Source organism: Saccostrea cucullata, unplaced genomic scaffold (assembly GCF_032062105.1).
Source record: "Saccostrea cucullata isolate Sc308-1 unplaced genomic scaffold, CSIRO_AGI_Scuc_v1 ctg340, whole genome shotgun sequence".
NCBI classification, from domain to species: domain Eukaryota; kingdom Metazoa; phylum Mollusca; class Bivalvia; order Ostreida; family Ostreidae; genus Saccostrea; species Saccostrea cuccullata.
In genome coordinates this window covers 111,292-134,943 of record NW_026932925.1, presented here as the reverse complement: position 1 = coordinate 134,943, position 23,652 = coordinate 111,292, and the positions used below count along the sequence as shown (strand labels likewise).

General features: G+C 31.3%; 2 protein-coding genes and 1 long non-coding RNA gene across 3 annotated transcripts in view; 1 reads left to right on the top strand and 2 right to left on the bottom strand.

Moving 5' to 3' along the window:
- The window catches only part of LOC134236531 (uncharacterized), a 79,699-nt gene that overhangs the window by 50,828 nt on the left and 5,219 nt on the right, over nucleotides 1–23,652 (bottom strand). The window lies entirely within an intron of this gene.
- LOC134236534 (uncharacterized) lies at nucleotides 1,844–4,161 on the top strand. The gene is made up of 3 exons (XR_009985627.1): nucleotides 1,844–2,194; nucleotides 3,794–3,900; nucleotides 4,101–4,161. It is a non-coding gene; the product is annotated as an uncharacterized LOC134236534 (long non-coding RNA).
- LOC134236518 (uncharacterized) lies at nucleotides 6,615–23,631 on the bottom strand. The gene is made up of 9 exons (XM_062718694.1): nucleotides 23,586–23,631; nucleotides 22,820–22,891; nucleotides 22,514–22,739; nucleotides 20,951–21,067; nucleotides 20,747–20,828; nucleotides 13,693–13,761; nucleotides 11,018–11,114; nucleotides 9,015–9,294; nucleotides 6,615–7,588 (listed from the first exon to the last, which is right to left on the bottom strand). The coding sequence occupies exons 2-9, from the start codon at nucleotides 22,871–22,873 to the stop codon at nucleotides 7,410–7,412; spliced, it is 1,104 nt and encodes a 367-aa protein (XP_062574678.1). The 5' UTR covers nucleotides 22,874–22,891; nucleotides 23,586–23,631; the 3' UTR covers nucleotides 6,615–7,409.

The following is a 23,652-nucleotide window of genomic DNA, read 5'->3' as shown; positions in this document are numbered from 1 at the left end:
ATTTAATCATTTACAAAAACAATACAACATGCCGTATTTTATTTCAATTTTGATATTATACATAAACGAGATAAAATTAGACAGGTGTACATGTAATTTTAAAATATATAAATGCATGTAAATATAACTTGATTTAAAAAAAAAACAGAAAAAATACTATATCCTTTAAATATTTTTACATGAAATAGATTATAGCTTTATATTCTTCAAACCTTGTGTTATATATGTGAAAAATGCTGTGTTGGTTCTTACTTATAATTACGTTTCTCATTTCTTGTTTGAGATTGAAGACATTATATGTGCGTGTCCCCGTAGGAAAACTAACGGCGGTGCTTAATTATAAGGCAATTCAAATGATATGCAAGGATAAGACATAAAGTATATACTCAAAGAAGGATTTTTTTCATTAAATTAATATACCTGTAAAAATAAACTATGCTTTACATGTACCCTTTTCAAAGTTTTGGCTAGAGTCGTTTTTTTTTAAATTAAAGTGTATCAAGGTCCAATGTCAAGCTTAAGATTAAATGGTCAAATTTGATGATACCAGTGAAATGTCATGTTTTAAGATAAACACGAGTAAAATATTAAAATCTTATCACCAACTCTTAAGATATATGGGCAATATTTTTCAAAAAAAGGTCAGGGTCAAAAAGTCACATAATTGGTATAAAAGGAAAGGTATTTTCACAGAAAAAATAAAGACCATTATAGCAATTGTTTAAAAGATCTTGCAATTCTAAGGTTAAAGTAAAAATATCATATATATTTATATTCATGGAAAGATCGTGGCAAAATAAAAACATAGTTGTGTAAAGTCTAAAAACTCTAGAACTAAAAGTTTCATCGAGGCAAAATTTCGGTTGTCTTTGTTCAAAAGGAGTGCCCAAATCCAAGGTCAAGGGCAATAGGTCAAATATCTAGATACCCATAGAAAGTTCACAAGGAATATTCACGTTAAATATAAAACAACAGTTTCACTCTATCAAAAATTCCGGGGAATATTAAAATTTTCGAGAATTAAAAAAGAGACAAACTGGCGTACGGACACGGAAAAATAGATACACAGAATATCCGCATGTTCTTTAAAGAGCGATATATGGTAAGTGTCTCAATTGGCCCCTTAAAATGGATATCTTAATTTTCTTTACATATAGCTTTAATTTGTACAGCTATACGAGGGTTGATCCAAAAGTTCGTGGATTTTCTTAATATTTTTTCTTTTTTAAGTGTAATTGGTTGAAAATTACAAATGAGAATATAGACACTTGTTGAATATTTTAAATAAAAAAACATTTTAAATATTAATGATAGTAACTCAATGGCAGTTGCCATAGAAACGGTTGTTTGGAGATGCGGGGGAGACATTAACGCGTTTATTATCATTTTAATTCTTAAGTACGGCTCCGTGTAAAAATCATGCAGACAGTACAGAAAAGGTGATTCATCGACCATCTTCAAATTCAATAAAATTGGGTTTAATATATTCATTTGGGTCTAAAATGAATATAAACAGTTGATTTTGTTATAATTCTTCTTTTTTCATATAGCCAGGGATAAAGTACTTGAGGTGTAATTTTGTATAGTTAGTGTGCAAATAATGCCTATTTCAGAAAAGAATATCTTTAAAACCCTAGAAGATGTACAAAAACTTAATACATAATTCAAGTGAACATGGAAGGCTTAATAAAAATTTACTTTAATATTTTTGTGCAAACGAAGTATTGAAAAGATACAAGGTGTTTAAAATCGAGAATTTGTCAAGATTCTTGAAATGAGTTATCTCCCTTTGCAATTTTACATAGGTGGCGCTAGTAAAAAAAAAAATGGCAGCCTTCATGGTTAGCTGTACGCTGCAAAGGTATTTTGATGCATCCTGTGATGTTTATTGCAAAAATATGTGTGAAGTGACATAAATTGGTTGAAAGGATTCAACAATAACAGATTAGGCATAGTTTTCGGGCAAAAGTGTAGCCATGTGTCATGTTGATTAGTATATTGACCTTGTTGACGTTCTATCGAAATGGTACATGCCTACTGACACCGTTGTGATCTATCTCAGAAGTTTAAATTCTACGGTAATCCACCAGAGTCCAAGAGTAAACTCCCAGAGAGGGGTGGCAGTCCGATTTTGTCAGCTTACTCGACTTGGAGAGGGAAGATAATTTACATTTGGACAGTTACATTTGACCAGGTAAGATCAGGTCCAGAACACTGCAGAACAATTTGTTGATTTAGATAATTAATTTTGTAGCTTGAAATAGCTATGTAGCTTTAATATGTTGACGGTGCGACCGTTAGGGTGAAAGCATATACTTATCCATTTTCATTTAGATTAGACATGTGTAACCCGGGGTCTTAGGGCGGTTCGAATTCAGTATGGATGGATGACTAACTCCAGTAACGTTTACACCATTTATTTGGATACATTGATGAAATGACAGATGATAGAATGATTCAGATTGACCCTGTAACATAATAAAAGCTTAATAAACAACATTGTAAGAAAGATAACTCTTACGCTCATGTTTTAGAATAAAATGAAAATGCTAGTTATTTCCCTTTATACACAAGACTCAAAAATATTTGTGTCTATCAAAATATCTATGATTGCTCATTATTATAATAAACAAAGTACTACAAATATACTGATAATACATTCAATCAAGTTTCACTGTATACCATCATGTAAAACCTTATTTCACATGAATTCATAAAGAAAATATTTACATGTATATTTCACCAGTATTGTGAGCCTAGATGTATCATGACATATATATTTCAAACATAATACTCTAGAAATAATGCTTACCTCACATGAGGTGTAAAGGTCGTCTTACAATAAGTAATCTACTGTCTACATCCTTTGATCATGAGAATTCTAAAGGTAAAAATAAATACACTAACTTCAGCTATTCAGTTCACTGTGCTATATCTATAGTTATATTTAAATTCTGTATTTCTTTACAAAATAAATGTTACACTTATCCTCATGTTTTCAATGCAATCAGCCATTTTAAGAGCATAGGTATCTAAATATTTCTAATATCATAAAACAGATATTTATGTATATAATATAAAGACTATATAGGTAAATACAAATTAACTGACCTGATAATGAGAAAAGATTCCATATCATATCACTGATATGACGTCGTTTGTATGTTGCTTTAGCAAACCAAAGCCTGAACAATGCTGATTTCAATCAGTTTATGACTATCTTTCTGCAATAAACAAATAAATTCATTAAATCAAGACAAGTTTATTATTCTTTTAACTTTTGTTGTTATTCTCGCGAGAATGTTGCTTTAGAGTTTGTGTATGAAGTGATGCATTGTGGGTCTAAATTACTGCGGTAAAATATTCTTTGGAATGAATGTGCAGTAGTCTGAATTTTCTCTTTGCCCAGGCATTGTCATCACAGCTACTGTAGATCACTAAATTTTCGTGACACCTTATTTTCGCGAGATAGTCATTGACTCTTGATTAACGAGACAAAATTTTCACAAATTGTGGTTTTTGTTCTATATAATCTTAAGGAATACTTTTATATGCGAGAATTTAATTTTTGAGAGCACACTGTCTCGCGTAATTATGAGAAAATAAAGTTCTCGTGAATAAAAAGTGATTTACAGTATATAAATTTAACAAATTCCTTATATGGATATAACGAGTAATTGATGTAGCAAAGTAATTTCATAGGTCCCGGTGACTTTGTTATATCTTTGTTTTACTGTATTTCATAAATTAGTATTGTTTTTTAGATGAATTAAACCCCATTTTATTTTCACAGAATGTATGCGATGGACTGCATCATGGTTTTGAAGGAAAAGGTTACACTATTTATTACAGACAGCAAGAAAACATCATTGAACACCACCAACTAATAAGACTCCAAAGGTGGGGGAATATATGTCATGCAACCATTTATAGATTTTTAATGAAATTACTGCATTATATAAACTTGATATTCCATGTAAAGTAATTTATAAAATCAAAATAACCATTTAGTACCTTAATAATAATGCAGCATAAACTAAAGAATTCTAAATTGATGAATGATAAGTACATGTACATGTATATTGTAATTATTATTTTAGGAATAATGGAAAATAAGATATTTAAAGCTGTCAAAAAGCAGAGATTAGAGTTCAGTGGATTCTAAGACGGTACTTTGAATAATGTTAATCAGGCAGCAATTCTCTTCCCAAGGATCTTAAGTGCTTTTAGAAGAGGCTAATAAACAAAGGACAGTCACTTACTACAGAAGAGAAGCAGGGGAGATTAGTGATATTCTGAGTGGCATGACTGCACCTTACAAAGATGTAAAACTTTAAAAATTGTGTTTACATATACAATGATTATATGATAAGTGTATCTAGTAATCAATATTAATATGATTAATATTTTCAAATGTTTTTTACATTTTACTGTTCATTAATGAAAAAAATAATTTGTGTTGTATTTGAATTTGGAAATGTAAAGGAATTTATTTTAAACTGTAAACTGATATTCTTACATGTAAACATGTACTGGCGTGTGTACATGATGTATATATTGGACTCTGACAGAAAATGAATGCTACTTCTTTTTTTGGTGAAATTATTAATCACAATGATTTTTGTGCACATGATTTTTTTTAATTTTCCATAGGTTATGGTATCTATGAAACCTACTCAGCCTTTTTGTTTGGCTATTTTTAAATCATAGATATATTTTATTTTCTGAAATCCTCAAAAAATTATATTTTGTTGTTTTTTGTCAACATGAATTATCTCCCCCTTTCAGCTTGAAATTAGAAATAATACTGTAGATATAATTTGATTAATGAAAATAAATAATTGTGTTGTATTTGGATTTGGAACTATAAAGAAATTGTTTTGAAATGCTATTTATAATTTAACATGCATATTAAATATATACATGACATTTATTTGACCGTGACGAAAAAGTGAATTTCCCATTTTTTGTATAAAACTCTTCAATGGCTTTTGGAAATTAATAATCAATTGCACAAAAATGTTTTTAATATTTTATTTGCCATAAGGTATGGTGTCTAGGAAATAAACACTGCCTTTCTATTTGGCTGTAGTGTACTTTTTCTTTAAATTTTTTATCATATAGCTGAATTTAGGTGTAAATCCTTTTAAAATTGAAAATTTCAGTTTTTCTCGACATGGATTATCTCCCCTTTTCAGCTTAACATTAAAAACTATTACTGGACGTGGTAATATTTGGATTAATTATGAAAAGTAAATAATTCAATTGTATTTGAAAATGGAAATATAAAAAAATGGTTTTGAATTGCTATTTATTTTTTACATGCAAACATATATGGCATATATTGGACTGTGACAAAAAAAGTGAAATTACCATTTTTGTACAAAATTCATCAGTTGTTTTGGGAAATTAATAATCATTTGCACAAAAATGTTTTAATAATTTTATAGACTTTAGACTATAGTCTCTATGAAACTAGCTTGGCTTTTTAGTTTGGCTGTGGGGTTTTTAGAAATTTTTGATAGATAAAAATCCTAAAAAATGAATATTTTACATTTTTGGCCAATATGGATTATCTCCCCTTTTTAGCTTAAAATTAGAACACATTACTGGTCATAAAAATATATTGACTAAATATGGATAGTAACTACTTATGCTGTATTTTAATATGAAATAAACATAAATGTGTTTTATTGTTTAGTTTTCTTTTCATTTAATCTTCATTATTGGTATTTTTGCCTGTTTTTAGAGGAAATTTCAGCCATTTTTTGCCCAAAACAGTTTATCGGTTGCCATGGATACCAATGGCAGAATTTTAAAAAAATTATAATTTTTTTTTTGAGTATCTTAGCATACTCTACCAACATGCAGAATTTGAAGAAATTCTGAAACCCCCCATGAATCACCCTCTGCATGATTTTTACACGGAGCTGTACTTAATACGTGAAATGAGAAATAAACCGCTCTATGTGGTATAAAAAACGAAAATTATGTCTGTATTACGATTGCTTGATCTTTCATAAACCTTTGTTTGAGAGTTTAGCTGATTTTACTGCATATTTAGTTAATTAGTTGGCGATTTATTTGTTCACCTTTAAGTTGTTAGACAACTTCAAATTTCGGTCAAGTCATAAGTTTTGTGATAATCCCGGGATCACTCTATCTTTAACATGTAAATTATTGACATAGGCTGGGGAAAATGCATTTAGTTACTTGTTTTTCAGTGGCATAAGAAATTTAGGAAAAATAGAACTTCCATGGACATTGATGAAAGGTGAGACCGCCTTCTGCAGGCTCTGTTTTATGTGTTTATCCTCCTAAACAAATTAAAAGCGTTAATGGACCTTGTCAGTCGACGTACTGTTCTTGACATTGCTTCTGAAATTGGAAAATCATATGGAAAGATTGGAAGTATTTTGAAATATCAGTGAAAAATGAAGATAAATTTGTATATATTTATGAGAGGATACCCAGGCTTTTCTTTTGAGAAAAAAAAATGGAGAAAAGGGCAACATTTTGTAGAGTTACATATTCGAATTGGACATTAAGGTAAGATGATTCTATAACATGACGTGACATATCAAACTTAACGTAACGTCAAAGTCTCCCCCGGGTTTCACAACAATCCATTTTCAGAAAGCGCGTGTGAACTTATTGGTAATTGGAAAGTGGTGAAATTTTCCAATATTGTTGCATTATGACTCTATATTATAAATATGCCTGTTGTTTTGCTTTCATCAAAGCACGATAAAATTTTAGAGAGAAATTCCACGAACTTTTGGATCAACCCCCGTATATGCGACCTTTAAAGGTCATTTTCATTTTGATCAAAATGCCGTTATTTCAGAAATATGACATCATAAAAATCACGTTTTCCCGCCATTTTAGCATAATTTGTATAAAACTGCTTATTTTCAGGCAGTTTTTCTTTCGGAAAATATAGAGCGCAGCCTAGAACAAGATTTATATTTTTACCAGAGATGTATCTATTCAATACTAATTAGTGACAGAAAAATTATGCATGTTCTACACTGCACTCTATGTTTCCCATAAGAAAAAACATCAAGAAAAAGGCATATTGTTGGCCTTTTTGTTAGATAGCGAAAATAGCATTATTTCTAATGTAATTTACAGCTTGTGATTGCATATAAATATGAAAAATAAATTGGAAATATTTCTAATATAATCTCTTCTACAAAATAAATATAAATAAAACATATCTGAATGTCATTATAAAATGTTGATTTTTAGGGGGCCAAAATTGGCTCTTATCATATATACTCCTTTGCTTAATACGAGATTAATACACAATAATGTGTGCTGACAAGGAAACTACATTAAAAGAAGTTTAAATATATGACTGTATAAGAAGGCTAGATAATTCTTTATGAACTAGGTGGGTAAGACGTTTAATTTGCCTGTGTATTAATGAACATTGCTTTCCCGAAAAATATCTGCTCGTCTGGTGACATGTTAGATTTTGTCACTAACTCTTCCATTTCCCACAATGCATTACATTTAGGACATTTAACTTCTGCGTTGCCTCCAAATATATTTTCTTTGGTGTAATTGAAAAGATTCTCTGGCTCTAAAAATTATGAAAAAATATGGAAATCATAAATTATTTCAATTGCTTTAATAAGAAAAAATGATATATGATTTTCTAATCGAATTTTCTAAAAGATCAATTAGTCTGAAATATTTTTTGTGCATATGTTTAATGTTTTGTTGTTGGATAAAAAATTGTATAATATTTTGATATGGTGACTGTACCTTAAAAGGTGAAAATATAAAAATTAAAGAAACACCGTTGATTGATTATAATTAATTGTATATTGTTTAAAACCGAATCGGCAATATCTAAGTCATATTTCACCATTGAACACTTCACTAATAAAAACAAGAGGCCTTTGGGCCACATTGCTCACCCGAGTACCTAAGACCATAATATTTTTTACTAGACCCCCCTTATAATACGTATTGTGACCCCTTCCTAGGCCACAGGTCATGGCCACAACCCACATGGCCGAGTAGTTACTGAGAAAAAGATATTTTAACATATATTGAAAGATTTTTTATATGTAGTTCGGTGTATAACTAGGATTCCGAATTGTGGCACCGCGCTACCCCCCCCCCCCCCCGGGGGGTTATGATTTGAACAATTTAGAATCTACAATACCTAGGATGCTTCCACATAAGTTTCAGCTTTTTCTGGCCCAGTGTTTTTGAGAGGAAGATTTTAAAAAAAATTCCATATATTGTGTAAAACTTTGATTCCCTATTGTGGTCCAGCCTACCCCTACGGGTCATAAATTGAATGAATTAGAATCTACACTACCCCAGGAAATATACGTTCTTTTCTGGCCCAGTGATTCTTAAGAGGAAGACTTTAAAAGATTATCCAATATATTTCTATGTAAAACTTCCCTATTCCCCATTGTTGCCCCGCCCAACCCCCAGGAGACATGGTTTGAAAAATCTAGAATCTACACTAACCCAGAATACTTCCACATAAGTTTCAACTTTTACTGGCCCTTTGGTTCTTGAGGAGATTTTTTAATGATTCATCGGATATCCTACTTTTGTCTTTTCTGGATTATTTTCCCTTGTGATGAGACTTGCATGGCTCTTCATTTTAACGATTTATTTTCCCCTTTACCCATAAATGCTTTGTAGCAAGTTAAATTTGTCCCAGTGCGTCATTAGAAGAAGTCAAAAAAGTGAAAAGTTAACAGACGGACGACGGACAAAATGTGATCAGAAAGGTCACTAGAGCATTTGACTCAGGTGAGCTAAAAAGTTTTTTTTTTAGAATTGAAAATGACTTCAATGAACAGGCATGCAAAGATGCAGAGGTCTGAAGTTTTTTATCACTTGTGTGTCTTGCTAAAGACGTTTGGAAATACCTTGTACGGTATAATGACGTCTTTAATTAAAATCTAAAAGTAAATTTAACATGTACATGCAATCTATTTTTTAGATTTGATATTTGGGTTTTTTTTCTTTCAAATTACCTGTAAAATATTTGCAACTCATTCTGCTTTTCTGAGATGCTTCAGACCTTTTTGATATTACATCAAGTGTAGGTTCTTTGCCTCCGTATTTCCTTCCAACGGATCTTTTCGAATTTCCAATCATTACTTCAATCTGCTTCCTGAGTTTTTCAAGCTCCGTGAACGGAGTTTCATCATTATATAAAATCCCTTTATCTTCCTGTACAACCCAAACATTTTGCCTTTGTTCAGAGAGCGCTATAGACAAATTATCTCTAAGCTCAGAAATGACTGTCACATTCTATAAAATGCAATAGAAATAAAATTATGCAGGTTTCAAATACAAAAACCGTGTAAAACACTATATACATGTAGACTATGGGAAAAGCCTTTAAATATAGTCCTTAAAGTAAACCGTACATGTAGGTTACATGTAACAGCATTAAAACTTCTTGAAACTTTGTATCATATTTTGATTATTATTCCTTCCAATCATTTTGAGTAATGTTGCCAAACTTGATGAAAAGTATGCAAAAATTGTAAAATTTATTGTATATCAACTTACACCCAATCCCTTTAATTGTCAACATATTACATGTATCTGAAATTTCTGATCAAGTTTTCCTACGTGGTTTTAATAATATATTTCGTCTATTTTGCCACCGCTAGTGCAAAGTGTAAAATATTATTTTAGGTTAAATGAAGAAAAATAGTGTTTATATAATTGCCGCTTGTTGATTAGGAATGTCAAGACGAGGTGAAATAAAAACTACTGAAAAACCCCAAAACAATAAATATTTCTTCATAACATTTTCTTTTGACTTTCGGTAAATGTGTTTCTTTTATATTGCTGAATGCAAAATATATATTCCGACATTTTCACAGAATCTTTTTTTAAAAATATCCAACTGAGCAGCTCCTTTGTGTTTCGAAGGGACAAAATTTGGTCTCTCCCATGGCAGAAAAAATAGACTTTGCCATTGTAAACATTCGGGAAGGGGTGGATTGGGTCTTGGCTGTTTTATCATGTTAGATCAGTACCTAAAGATCTATTTAATGCCGCCCTGCAATTTCCACATTTCAATCGGATTTTGTTGAAAAATCATCTGACATCACAGGCGAAAATTGTATGAAAGATACATGAAAAGTCACTTTTAATGTACTTATCAACGACTAATGTAGCTTTCTTATTAGAAGCAGAAAATATGTGTTTGATCGGAAAGAAAATAAAATACTGTGAAATCAACTAATTTTTGTGTTGGGTACTTTTCGTTGTTCACGAGGTATTTTAAGACCCTTACATTTATGACCACCACGACATGTAAATATTCATATGCATTACTAAACATCTCCAACCACAAAATCAATTCCCATAAACCAATTTTTTTTTCCTCAAACCTCTTAAATTTGAACCCACGAAAACATGGGATTTTACAGTATCAGAATTTCACTATGTAATATAGAATCTATGAATGCTTTTCTCATTACTTATTGATGATGTAAAAAAAAAATGGATTAAATATGAGTGCTACCAATATCATGGACAGAATGACAGTGTCCAATATGTGTGAGGAACACCGAAATATTTGTCAATCAAATAAGTTAAAATAGGAACTGAATTCACAATATAGCATATATAATTTTAAGCTTCAGTGAAAGTCTCCATTAAATAAATACAGTTACGGATAAGAGATTGGTATTCCAAAGCATAAAAAAGCAAATAACAGATGTACAGCTGGACGGGCGAGCATTCCAATTTGTTATAATATTCCTTCGCTTTCACTGCCTTATACAGTGTAACTATAAATTCCATTTCAGGCATTTCAATCGGGGGATATTTCGAATTTATTGAATACCACTTATAGAGAAATCTAGATATAATATATATGAAAAGACATTAAGATCCATATTGGGTATTTTTACATAATTCAACATATGGTAATTGATATGTTTTTGTTGTGTCTACAATGCTCAAGATACCGTTTGAAATGTGTACTACTTTTTTGTACTAAAATTACATGTACCCTAACGCTGCATCTTCCTTGCAAGCCAGAGAGCGTCCTAAAATTCATCACTTTATCATTTTCCTTATCATCATCATCTGCTCTTTCGGAAGTTATTCTAAAATATTTTGGCATAAAAAGCATTACACAATCATTTCTAATAGCAAAAAAAAAAAACATAAAGATTTCTTCGTGGATAAAAACAAATATTCCTGGAGGTCAATGCCAGAGGGTGATTTGAATTTAGCGATAAATCTTAAGAAACAAGCTTGGCGCGATGTCATGCTCTTTTCCCTAAGCCCATATTGCCAGAAAACATATGCCTCGTGTAGTCAGGTGATTAGTGCATAACATAAAAAACAAGAAAACATTGATGTAACCATCAATTATCGCCCGGGAAATATATAAAGTAAACAATGGAAATGAGTCATGATCATGAAATCGCTTCGATATGTGTTAATCTCTGTTGAGATTCTGCTGTGCTAGATATTTGGACTGACGCGGGCGTCAATCTAAATATCTAGCACAGCAGAATCTCAACAGAGATTACGATATGTGTGAAAAGACATGTGTCTAATTCATGGAGACGATAGTCGCGAATATTTTGAGAACTTATAGTCGGAAATAATATGAAATAAAGGCAATCTCATTTTAAACTTCAATTCCTCGAGTAAATATTGGCTGCATAAAATATAAATTGAAGTTAGACACATGCATCACTTATATTCAAAAATGTATTTAATTTTCAATTTAAGAATATAAAACACGGGCTGTGCAGAGTACGTTTTTATGCGAGAAGTAAAATTCGATGTTCTAAAAAAAAAGGGGGGACCTGCCGGTTTTTCGATCGTAAATGATAAGCAATTTTATATATTGAATATGAAAAACACGTATATTTTTAAAGATTCACTTTATGGAAGTAAATATATTATGGGTCTAGTAATTTAAAAAGGGAAAGAACATTCTGATTAACAATCTTTTCAATGTTTAGAAAACCTTTAATTCTGAATAACTACTCCAACCCAAATTCCGGGCTGCAATAATATTGCTTGCTTTGACTCATTGTGAACGTCAATGTAGTAAAACGCGTCGAACAGAACAGTCTACTATGATATAATGAGATATATATCATTATATGTATATGGTGACAGTGCATTTAAGATGTTGTTTTTTTTTTAATTTCTGCACTCGACCGCCGAGTGAAGCGTCTGTTCAAAGCGTTTGCTGTAGAGTTGCAAAGTAAAAAGTTGATCCTTACGCCGCGGGTTCGAATTGTACCGTGGAAAGTAGAGACCGGTCCTTTTGATGACGCGACATAAACTGGGGTCCCGTGTCCCTCACAGCTAAATGACCCAAAGTTCCGAACATAGGCCTCATGTTATAGCTCTCATACAACATCAGTGATTCCACATAATTGAGGAATACCTGAGAGGGACGTTGAACAACAGCAACAATATAAAATGTATAAAATATACAGTATTATTCTCAAATAATAGCATTCATGTAATCATGTGTTTTGTGGTACTAGAGTTATTGTTTTCTTAAAAATTAAAACATATCGTATGTAATGTGTATTTGGCGTCTATCGGGGAATTCGCCGAACCGGTGTATATTAACCAATCAGAAGCGTGTATTTTCTTGTGTCTCGGAATAGCGCCACTTCACTGATTTAGAGTGAAAACAAAACACGTTAAATTTTTCTACTTAAGAAATCAAGAAATCACCATGTTTTCCTGTGAAAATTGACAGATTCCTATAGTAGACCATCAGTAAATAGTTTTATCTGGATTCTGGTAGACCTATACTCTGAAGTAAGTGCTTCTTGGTGATTTTTAAACGAATCCAGGATTTGATAGCTCCGTCCACAGCCCACAACACGATGGCAGAAGGTACTAAGATTCATGTTCGAATCATGGCACATTCATACATTTGCCGGTTAGGTGAATTTATCGCAGATAATGAACACTATGTCAATTTATTATTAGACAATACACGATATTGTGTAGACTTTCAAGCTAGAGGGGGTTAACATTTCAACGTCTAGCACAGTGCGCGGAATTTACTAATTTCCCCAAACCTCCCCCCGATGTGTGATTTCTGCAAATGGGCGGCAACGATTTATGCCGGGTACAACCCCAACAATAAATTGAAGGAATTTAAGAAACTGCTACCCTATAAAACATTTATTATTGGCAACATCGTGGATTTTGGACGGACCTTCTTTTCTTGGTCGTGATGGTGTACACATAGAGGGAACAGTCATACAGGCACATGAAAAAATACCTCCACGGCATTCGTATTGCAGTTCTACACCATTCTAGATAAGCCAGTGTTTTTAATTGAATTAACTATAGATCTGTAACTCTATTACATGTCAAAATTCAAGTATGGTTACACGCAGAGTAGTGTACATTAACTTAGTCTCAGACAGGGTTGTCTGATTCAGTTTATGCGTATTGCATAAACTATGTTTTGTGTATTTTTCTATCTCACTTTGTTTATACCATTCTACATTTTGCTAACCGTGCATCACCGTAACGTTGTGTAAACTAGTAATTTATACATGTTACTCTTAGCATGCTTAGGGTTATAGTTGTTTTTATATATTAATGCCATGTATAATTAGAATTCATTGCAATTAATGATACTATTGGTTTTAGTTAATGTAAATGCTAACAAAAGACAAAAACAATTACGTTATCTTGTTGGCATTCTTACTCTCTTCTTCAAAATCAGCAACAACACTACACGACTCTTCCTCATAGCTACAGAATATACAATAATAAAAAGTATCAAGCTTGTTCTATTACTGTAAAATTTATAAGTTGCTAAGTGATTTTGCATTGCGTATTAACAGACTACATACTGGACCAACCAGGCCAGGTTTAAGAGCAGTCTCTGAATTGCTGTGTGAACGCTATGGGACTGCTGTAGAAAGCATACCAAGCAGCCCAATTCATCCCCGAGATTACTGTCTTGCGCTTCTATGTTTACTGGGTGAAAAAGATTCTGAGTGACATGTTAAATGATGTATTCTGAATTGCAGACCCTCTATTGTTGTTTCGTTTAATTCTAGCAAAGAGGTAATTTAAACGAAAAATTAAACATTAATTCTTTAAAAATTTTAATAAAAAGTGTTGGGTATAATTACTTTATGTCTTCAGGGCCTGTAAATTTTCACTATTGTAGTCTAGAAGTTCTTAGAAAATGGCATTAATTTAAGCAATATCCTATGGGCCACGTCGCTCATCTGGACACATTGGCTTGGTAAAACACAAATCAGTCCAATATTAAATTTTTTTTACAAGATAAGGGGGCTTGAAATTTTGAAATCAAAATAAAAAATGGCTTTGCTGTTTTTGAACTGGAGAATTTACACTATTTTCCCTATATCTGTCATTGTTTAATAAAAGTCCTCCATTGTGACCCTACCCTACCCCTTAGGGATCATGAATTGAACAAATTTAAATCTACACCCGGATGTAATGATTTAAACAAACTCGAATCTACTTTATATAAGAATGATTTTATTTCAAAGTGACTAAATATAGCTTTATTTCTCTTGATAAGATTTTTTTCCTTTAAAATTCTATGTAAAACTTTGATTCCCTATTTTGACCCCAATCAAGCCAGATGGAGGGACTACAAACTTGATTTTCACTATGTAGACTGTAGAGAAGGTTTCCTATAAGTTTCATCTTTTCAGCGTGGTGATTCTTGAGACAATTTTAAAAAGTGCCATAAAATCTTAAATTTTTCCTTAAAAATGAATGAGTGACATTGCTTTATTTAAAAAGTACGCATTATAAAAAAAGGACATTTTCTTTGATAATATCGAAAATTTATTTCTTATAGTTTTGATGGTGTTTTTATACCTGGTTGATTCATAAAAAGAAAAGGGATGTAACTGCATAAAGCGATGTCAACAACTAAGGTTTCAATCACTTTTAGGATGTCAACGTCTGTTTTTGTGTATCATCATTGCACATAACTGAACAAATACACTGATTGCAATCAATCTTTGTATTGCAAAAATTCTGTTTTTATAAATGTGTATAATTTAATTTCTGCATTGAGTAATTTTGAAAATAATCATAGGGTTTCAATCGCGTGATTAAATATTGTAATTCATACGAGCTACAAGAAATTGGACTTGTACCATACATATTGATTTTTATGATAATTCAAAATTTACCAAAACACTAAGTTCTGTTTAGCAAACAATCAAGAGCTATGAAACACGTAACTTATCTTTATGAAATTCAAAATGAAATATCACAACAGTACTTAAGTTAGTTTTAAAATATTTTTACTTGTTGTGTAATTCATTGATGTATTTGTAGAACAAAGAAGGAAACATAAACAATATGGCAGCTTGATTTTTTTTATCTATTTAGAGCCGTATCGGGACGCATTAAAAAAATTAGTTAAATTCCTGCAGGCATGTTTAAGAAACATCTTAAGATATACTTACGACAATTCTTAAGACTAAGTTGGGGTTTCGAAAGTATCGTAACTTAAGAAAGTTCTTAAGAATTATCATAAAGTTACGACAGCTTTGGACATATCTTAAGTCTATCTTAAGTATAAATAGCTGCGTCCATGTTGTTGCTTGCTCGACGAAATCGTCGTATCAGACGTGAATGAGTATTTAAAGATATAGGAAGAATTCGAAAGACTGAATACTAGTATTTCGTTTAAATAAAATGTTTGATGTGACTATTAATTTTTGTTGATGCGTTCATCGAAACAAATGTAATACAGTTTAACTGATTAATGATATTTGCACTATTTCATTTAAAAAAGGTATTTATTTTGTAAGCCCCCCCCCCCTTCCTTGAAGCCTCAACGCTATCTAAAAAATCATGGATTTTTTGTAGTGTGTATATATCATCTGGTTTCTACATATGTTGAATTATTACACAGTTATAAATGTAAGTTATATTTACACATGACACGGACGTAGAATCGAGTTTGAAGGGGGGGGGGGGGGTAGAAGAAGAATTCAACTAACATAGAAAAAGAATCTAGCTAGATAACGTACATTTATAAAAAAAAAAAAAAAGCGACAAGCAAAAAAGAACCCCGAAAATTTTGTAGCTTGAAAATCCACAGGCACCTGACGTTACTTTATTTTTCTTTAAATAAAAAAATATAACCCCTACCTAATAATAATTTATTTTTAGGTAGGTGTATATTTTTTATTAAAAGAAAAAAATAATGTCAGGTGTCTGTGCTAAAATCTTATTTCGTGCTGGGCAGGAGAGGGGCTAGGTACCAACTTCTTTAAGTGCCAAATTTACTCATACACTATTCCATTACCCATGCATACATAGTAAGAAAATGTAACTTGTTAACAGAATAAAATTTAATCTCCTGAGAGAGTCGCGGAGTAAGGAGTTGATGCTTACGTCTCAGTCGTGTTCGAATCCCTCACTGCTCAATGGCCCTAAGTGTCGAGAATAGGACAAAATTTGTAGCTCTCCATCGGCAAGTGGTGGCGTCTCCATATGAGTGATTTCAAGATTCTCGAGAGGGACGTTAAATAATCAATCAATCAATATTAACCTATGAGAGAGAGAGAGAGAGGTTTTTTTCTCTGTCATAATGATTCAACACGTCTTAACTTAGAAAAATCGAGAGAGAGAGAGAGAGAGAGTTTAAATGGTTTTTTCCGGGTGACCTCACAGGTGTTGATACATGTACTGCCCTCTATGGCAGAGATTGGAGTATAACCAATTATTCCCACAATTTTTCTTGCAAATGATTTAGTCTTTGAGGGAGGGGGGTCCTCCAGTTTTGCCTACTTCCTTCCAATTTTCCGCTGCATCCGGTGTAAAGACGAATAATGACCCCGATCGAATAATGACCGGGGGTCATTTTTCGACAACGAAAAATGACCCCCGGTCATTATTCGACGTTGAAAAAGAAATTCTGTTTACTTGACAATTAAAGAATCTCTTTTCAAACACAATTTTAACACTGAAAGACTACGTAAATCTCTGAATTATTTCATACGACTTTTTGTATTTTTCTTGTGACAGAAAATGTAAAAATTCATTTTGTTGTAAAAAGGTATCAAATTCGAAAATGTGTATACTAGTATTGTGAAAAAATATTAAAAACTTTATAAAAACTTTATTTCGTAATAAAGTTTATTCATACATTCAAAATAATGGAATAGGTATGCATCTCTCTCTCTCTCTCTCTCTCTCTCTCTGCAATTTGCCCTTTTATACCGGTAGTTCAAATGATAACAAGAGGGGGTCATTTTTCAATGGGGGTCAATTTTTTATAGAACTAACATATAAAATAATGACCGTAGGACTCCTTTTCTACAACAAATGATTTTTTTTACGGTTGGGGGGTCATTTTTTTGTCGTTGAAAAATAACCCCCGGTCATTATTCGATGGGGGTCATTATTCGTCTTTACACCGGATTCACTTATGTAAATTGGCGCACTTTTCATCGTTCAAGAATTCTGAATGATCAATAGCACTCTATTTGATTTTAGATGTAACCAATATTACAATATATCTTTGATTTTAGATGATTAATAATTAAAAATATACAATTTAATTCAAATTCTTTTTTTTTTTTTAATTTTCACTCTTTTGATATTTTCATTATGATGAAATAACGTGTAGCATTACATATAGCAAAAATTTACAACTCTCTGATCTCTGACAATGGTAAAAAGCTTTGAGTATTTCTATGTCATTATGATTTAAGACGTCTTAGCTTAGGATAGTCATAAGATAGCTTTGAAAAACACCTTAAGATAATCTTACGATGATCCTAAGATTTTCTTAAGATACATCTTAGGAAATTTCTTGTGAACAATCTTAGGAAAGTTTCGTAAACATGCCTGCTGATCATGTGTAATGTGAATATTAATTATCTAAAGAAATCCGTCGAAAAATTATATATGTTACCTGTTTTTTTTTTTTTTTTTTTTTTTTTTTTTTTTTTTTTTTGTTTTTGTTTCCATGTTACCGGTCATTAACTGTGATATAATTTAGGACAGTTTCTGTTTGTTTGTTTTTTTTTAAATATACCTGATTGTAAGATTAAACAATTTTAAACTCTTGTTTATTCTATTTATATATATCTTAAAAATCAGGGAATAAGTTTTTAGCTCTAATAATATTGAGTTTTGTTCTTCTATTTACCGTTTCGAGTCTTTTGTTTCCTCTTCCGTTGTATTAGTTTCGTGAGGAGATCCTGAAAAAATCATGCTGCTCTTATCTAACGTTAGACAGGTGCCAAAACTTTTTATTTTTTTTTTTAATATGACTGATCACGATATCATGATGATGTATTTCTTGACAGTAAGCTACGCACCCGTTGGTGATATATTTTCTATTTCCAGCAAATTTTCTTGTTCTTTTTCGGTGGGTTGCGATGCATAATCATTACATTCCTCTAAAATATAATATAACGGTTTCTAAGATTTAATACAAATGTCTTGCATTTTATTTAGTTTTCATCATGCCATGTTCCTATGAACAAATTGTTGATAAAATAAAAATATGCTTTCAGCAAAGAGGAACAATAATTCTTGTGACTCGTAATATACATAATATGATCAATGCTAACATGAAAAGTTCAACTGCAAACTAGGAGACTCAAATCGTTTTACATGAAAAGTACCAACCAGACCCAACCTGACATCAAGGAATTCAATAAGTAGTCCCTGGGGCTGCTTACTGAGACTGCTTTGTTTACTCATGCATGTAATAGGTTATGAGGGGCATGATAGCCCCGCCCCCTTTCTATATTCTAAATTTGCAGGTCCCCTACTTTAAGCAGAGAGATTTTTAAAATGTAGAAAATGCAAAAAAGGGTAGGATTATGGCACACATATTCAGCATTCAAATAAACCTAAAAAAAATATTTAAACAACCATGAAATATAATTATGCTACAGTCTACATGTATCATTCTTCTGTTACATTAACAATATGAACAATTATTGGGGGATTTGTTAATGAATTAGTTTATTTTTATTCATAAACAAGTTATAAAGAGAGTACATTTATTAATAAAAGAAACATTTGGAAATATCTGTACTTTTATATTATTTCTTATTTCTTTAATTGTTTACCTGGTCGATTAATGAGCAAAAAAGGATACAAACGCCTGAGGTTTCAATCGCCGTTGGACATGATTAGCAGAAAGTCATTAGGTGTTATTTGGGTATTAGTGTAACATATCGTTGAACATGCTGGTCAACAAAGACCATAAATTCAATCTATGTAATGCAAAAAGAAATTTACGCAAAAAACATGTGTAGAAAATTTCTTTCGAAATTAATTATTCTGAATATCATTTTAGTGCTTGGACTGATTTCTGGGACTGTTGTGGGATTGCCCTGGGACCGAAGTGGAACTGCTTTAGTAATGTAGCATTCCCAGAAAGCAGTCCTTGGAACTGCTCTGGGACTGCTTTTTGTCAGGCTGGGGTGGTTGGTAATGTACATACGTATAACATGTATAAGCAAACATTAAATATATTAAGCTCGTACGCTCTTGAAGTCCTTATACCGTATATCATTACATTAACTTTGATATCAAATTGCAAGCTCGAGTAAAAAACACAATCAGGTTAGAGCTACTGTGGAATAAAAAAAAATGGGGTTTATTTGCGTTCTTTTCGATGTATGGAGAGACCCACAAATTCACGACAACCACAAAACGTAAGATAAATAATGCACTTTTAATCAACACTTCTATAGCCTGGTAATCGCATCGCTTATCAATATTTTTAAACTAGCTCGAAAATTTACCACCACAATGTGTGATTTTAGATTTAAAAAATTGGAAAACCTCTAATTAGAAATTTACAAAAAGCTTTATATCATTTGTTCATCTTTTTAACATCATCTAACAAGGTTCAATAGAAATGAGGTACTATCACTTTTATAATTTATTTTCCTATTTAAAAGAGAACAACACTTTTATTTGTACATATATCTTTTCTTCTATTAATTTTGTTTGTAATCTATGCAATCTTATTAATAATCGATAAAATTGAAAACACGCAATTACCTCAGTCTCTATACAGAAGTCTAATTTTTATTTACTTCTACGTTAAGATAATCAAGAAATAAACAAAATATTTTTTTTCTATCACAACCATATGAATTTAAATCTATATTTACCATTTCCCTTTCCTCTAGTTCTGCACCAGTTTAAAAGCTTTTTCTTTTTAAATATCAAAATAGTGATAATAGGCAGTAGGAGAGTTGTCATCACAAAAAAACACAGGAGGCCAATCAGTAAATGCTCTTCCTAACAAAAAACGAAGAACGGTTTTGGAACTTAAACGAAACTATTTTTGCTTAAGCAAAAGATAAGGTGTCCTAATGATCAGTATGTCTTTATAGCAATCACTACTCTTACAATTTACATCACATAAATGCCAGTAATTGACTATAAGATTTAAAGTAAACAAAATCTAAAAACAATAATTTGACATTTTGACTTCAAATTCCTGGGGTTTTTTTTTTTTGCACATTTATCTTTAAAAAATATTTATTTTAAATTTGTTTATTTCCTTCTTTGATACAAGTTGAACTACGACGTAAGGGCTAAACCGATGTCTTTTAATCCTTTATAATAGGTATTATTCCAGTACTTGACATGATATTTCTAGGATAGGACAAAAAATTACAGATTGATCTTATGAACCTTATTCCAAATATAATGATCACAACTACTTTTATTATATATCTTAATTCGTACATACGATTCTCTTTCAGAAGAAGGTGTTTTCTTATCAATGATGTTTGATGGTGTAGACTGTTGAAGATATTCATAGCATCCCTGATCTGTAATTATGAGATATGTATTTAACCTCTTTCCCTCGTTCTAATCTTATACATACACATACACGCACAAACAATTAAGATAATTCGTATTTTGAAGATATCGCACGATTTTTTTTTTTTACATTTAAAAGATTCATTTGACAGAAATCTTGAAGGACATGGTGTGGAAAATGCTGTACAGTCCAACCCTGGGTCATTAATTATTCTCCCATCTGCTACACTGAATCTTGCACAAAATCCTAGAAAAAATGAAAATGACACAATTTTTTCCAATTATACAACAAACATCTTTTCAAATTCAGATAGATATGAAAAAAGTTATAGGTTTCAAATTATTTTTAATTATATCAATTAAGCATTTAACGAGGGCTACAATCTCCCATTTGGTCTGTTCTACCTAAAAATATTTTTTGTACAAGTTGTTTTATAACAAATATATCCTTAAGGTAATATGATTTTAATGAGACTTTGTATAAATATTTTTAATTTTTGTTACTCTGTGTCCATAAACACTGAAAAATCACATGTGTATGGATTCATTCTTTTAATGGATTTAACCTTGATATAAACATTTTAGGATTATAAATTTCCTTTACATATTGTACCATCATGTTGAAAAAGTACATTTTGTTTGTTTGTTTGAAATGTAATCTTCCTTTATGCGAATGTTTCAATACTGAAGACGCAAATACTTTGATTTTTAAATCGATTTAAAATAAAAATCAAAATATTTCCACAATATGTACTTTGAAAAAGAGTTAAGACCCCCCTTCCAAACATACATACGTACTAAATAAATAGATATTTGCTTATAGAATCTGAAAAGTATCACTAATAACAGATTTTAAGTTCTCAAGCATTATTTAAAAAAGGAAAATGTGTACATAAAATGAATATACACAAGACATATAGTGATCATTAAAGGTCAGGGGAAATTCTGGTAGGTCAAATAACACATATGTCTAGAGGATAAATGATCGTGAAAGCCAAGCAATCGGCTGTGATTTGAGTAAATTATAAGTTTAGCATTATAAACTGAAAACGGTGCATAATTGTAAGGTTTCGAAGTTTTAATGATTAAGGAAGCTCTAAACACTAACATAAACTGTTTTTTGGACTAAGAGAAAAATGAACCATGTGAAGATATGCATATTGAGACTTTTTCCTTCATTTAGAACATAGGGTACGTGCCTTACATGTATTTGTACAGGAGAAAATGTTCAAAGACAATGGACTATCTGTGAGCAGAAATCACTGTTGTTTACGTACATTGGGAAAATTAATGAAAATAATTAATTAAATTTCTTACTCTTCGTCTTTCATAATGCAAAAAATATCTAATTTATCATAAATTACATTGTATGTAATTAACGGTAAATAAAATGTTCTTTAATCTTACATCTAAGGCAAGATCGCTCTAACTGCACAAAATTACCCAATAAATAGAGCTCTTTAATGTACGTTAAGAGCGTCCTTAACAACAGACTGAAAGAAGCCATAGTCAAAAAGACAATGATCTCCTGAATAACGTCACCTTGACCTTATACGTCAAATAAACATGGCTTGAAATTATGACAGGCCCCCTTGTTACAAGTAACCTTTATATTTTCCTTCAATGGTAAAATTCTGTTAACTTGGATTTTACATGACATACAGATTCAATACATAGCTGTAAAATGGCCTACCTGACATAAACCAGAATTGAGCACAGACCTCTAAATATTTTGTTCCATCCTTGTTCAAAACACAGTGGTATACAAACTTTTCGGGGTCAGTGCAACTCTGCAGTGTTGCCAGTTTGTTGCACTGTTTTTGTTGTGCTGCTGATTCCCATTCTGATTCATTAGACGGACACCTGGACACGTAGGATACAGTTGGTACGGTAACTGGACAGGACAGGCCAAGTGATGACTATAAAACGGGGAAGGGATAGAAATTTAGAGGTAAAGGTGATATATTTATATGACCAATTTAAGAAAAGATATACTTACAAGTAATATCGTACTAAAAGAGAGAAATATACTCGAAAGAAGAAGTACTCTCATCTTCAGTCAAACCAGAATCTGCAATAGAATTATTATAGCGTCAAGTTGACACATGTTTTAAAATCAAAAAAGACATTTTCTAAAATAAATGAGAAGTAAATTACAATGTACCATAAACATTAATGGCAAAGCAGGCAAGTGGATATGGAGCAATTTTTTAATGATAAAGAAGCAGTTAACACAATTGTTTTATGACACAAAATAAAAACTGAACAGCTTTCTTATTATTTGAAGAAATGTTTGTGAATAGATATTCCTTATTTATTGGAAATGAAAAAAACATCCCCACAAAATTTAAATCAAAAACATCTTAACATGTGTAACCTAATAATACACACAAATCCACTTCTAAACAAACAAATAAAGCATTGATCATGAATCTTCGAAAACGAGAGTACATTGCAGTGAGCTTTTCACCAATTTATATGAAAACATTCTTGATGAAGGAAAATTATAATGAATACTTTGTTTACCCTTGCAATAAACCTTGACGGTATTGAAGAAAAGAACGTTAACTTGGTAAAAAAATAATTGCTCTTTATTTCCATGTGAAGCAATCGAGTTATTTGACAAAGCGTTAAATTAACAATTAATAACGTTTTGGGAAAATATATTGTGACAGTACCAATGTAGTAACTTTCTGCTCCGCTACTGCAATTTAAATACATTATAACATTGTATATAAATTTTTAATATACATGTATTGTCTTACCTGTTTGGACAGAATGTTACGCTATGTTTAATGTACTTTCGGTTTGTTAAGTACTTAGTTTATCTAT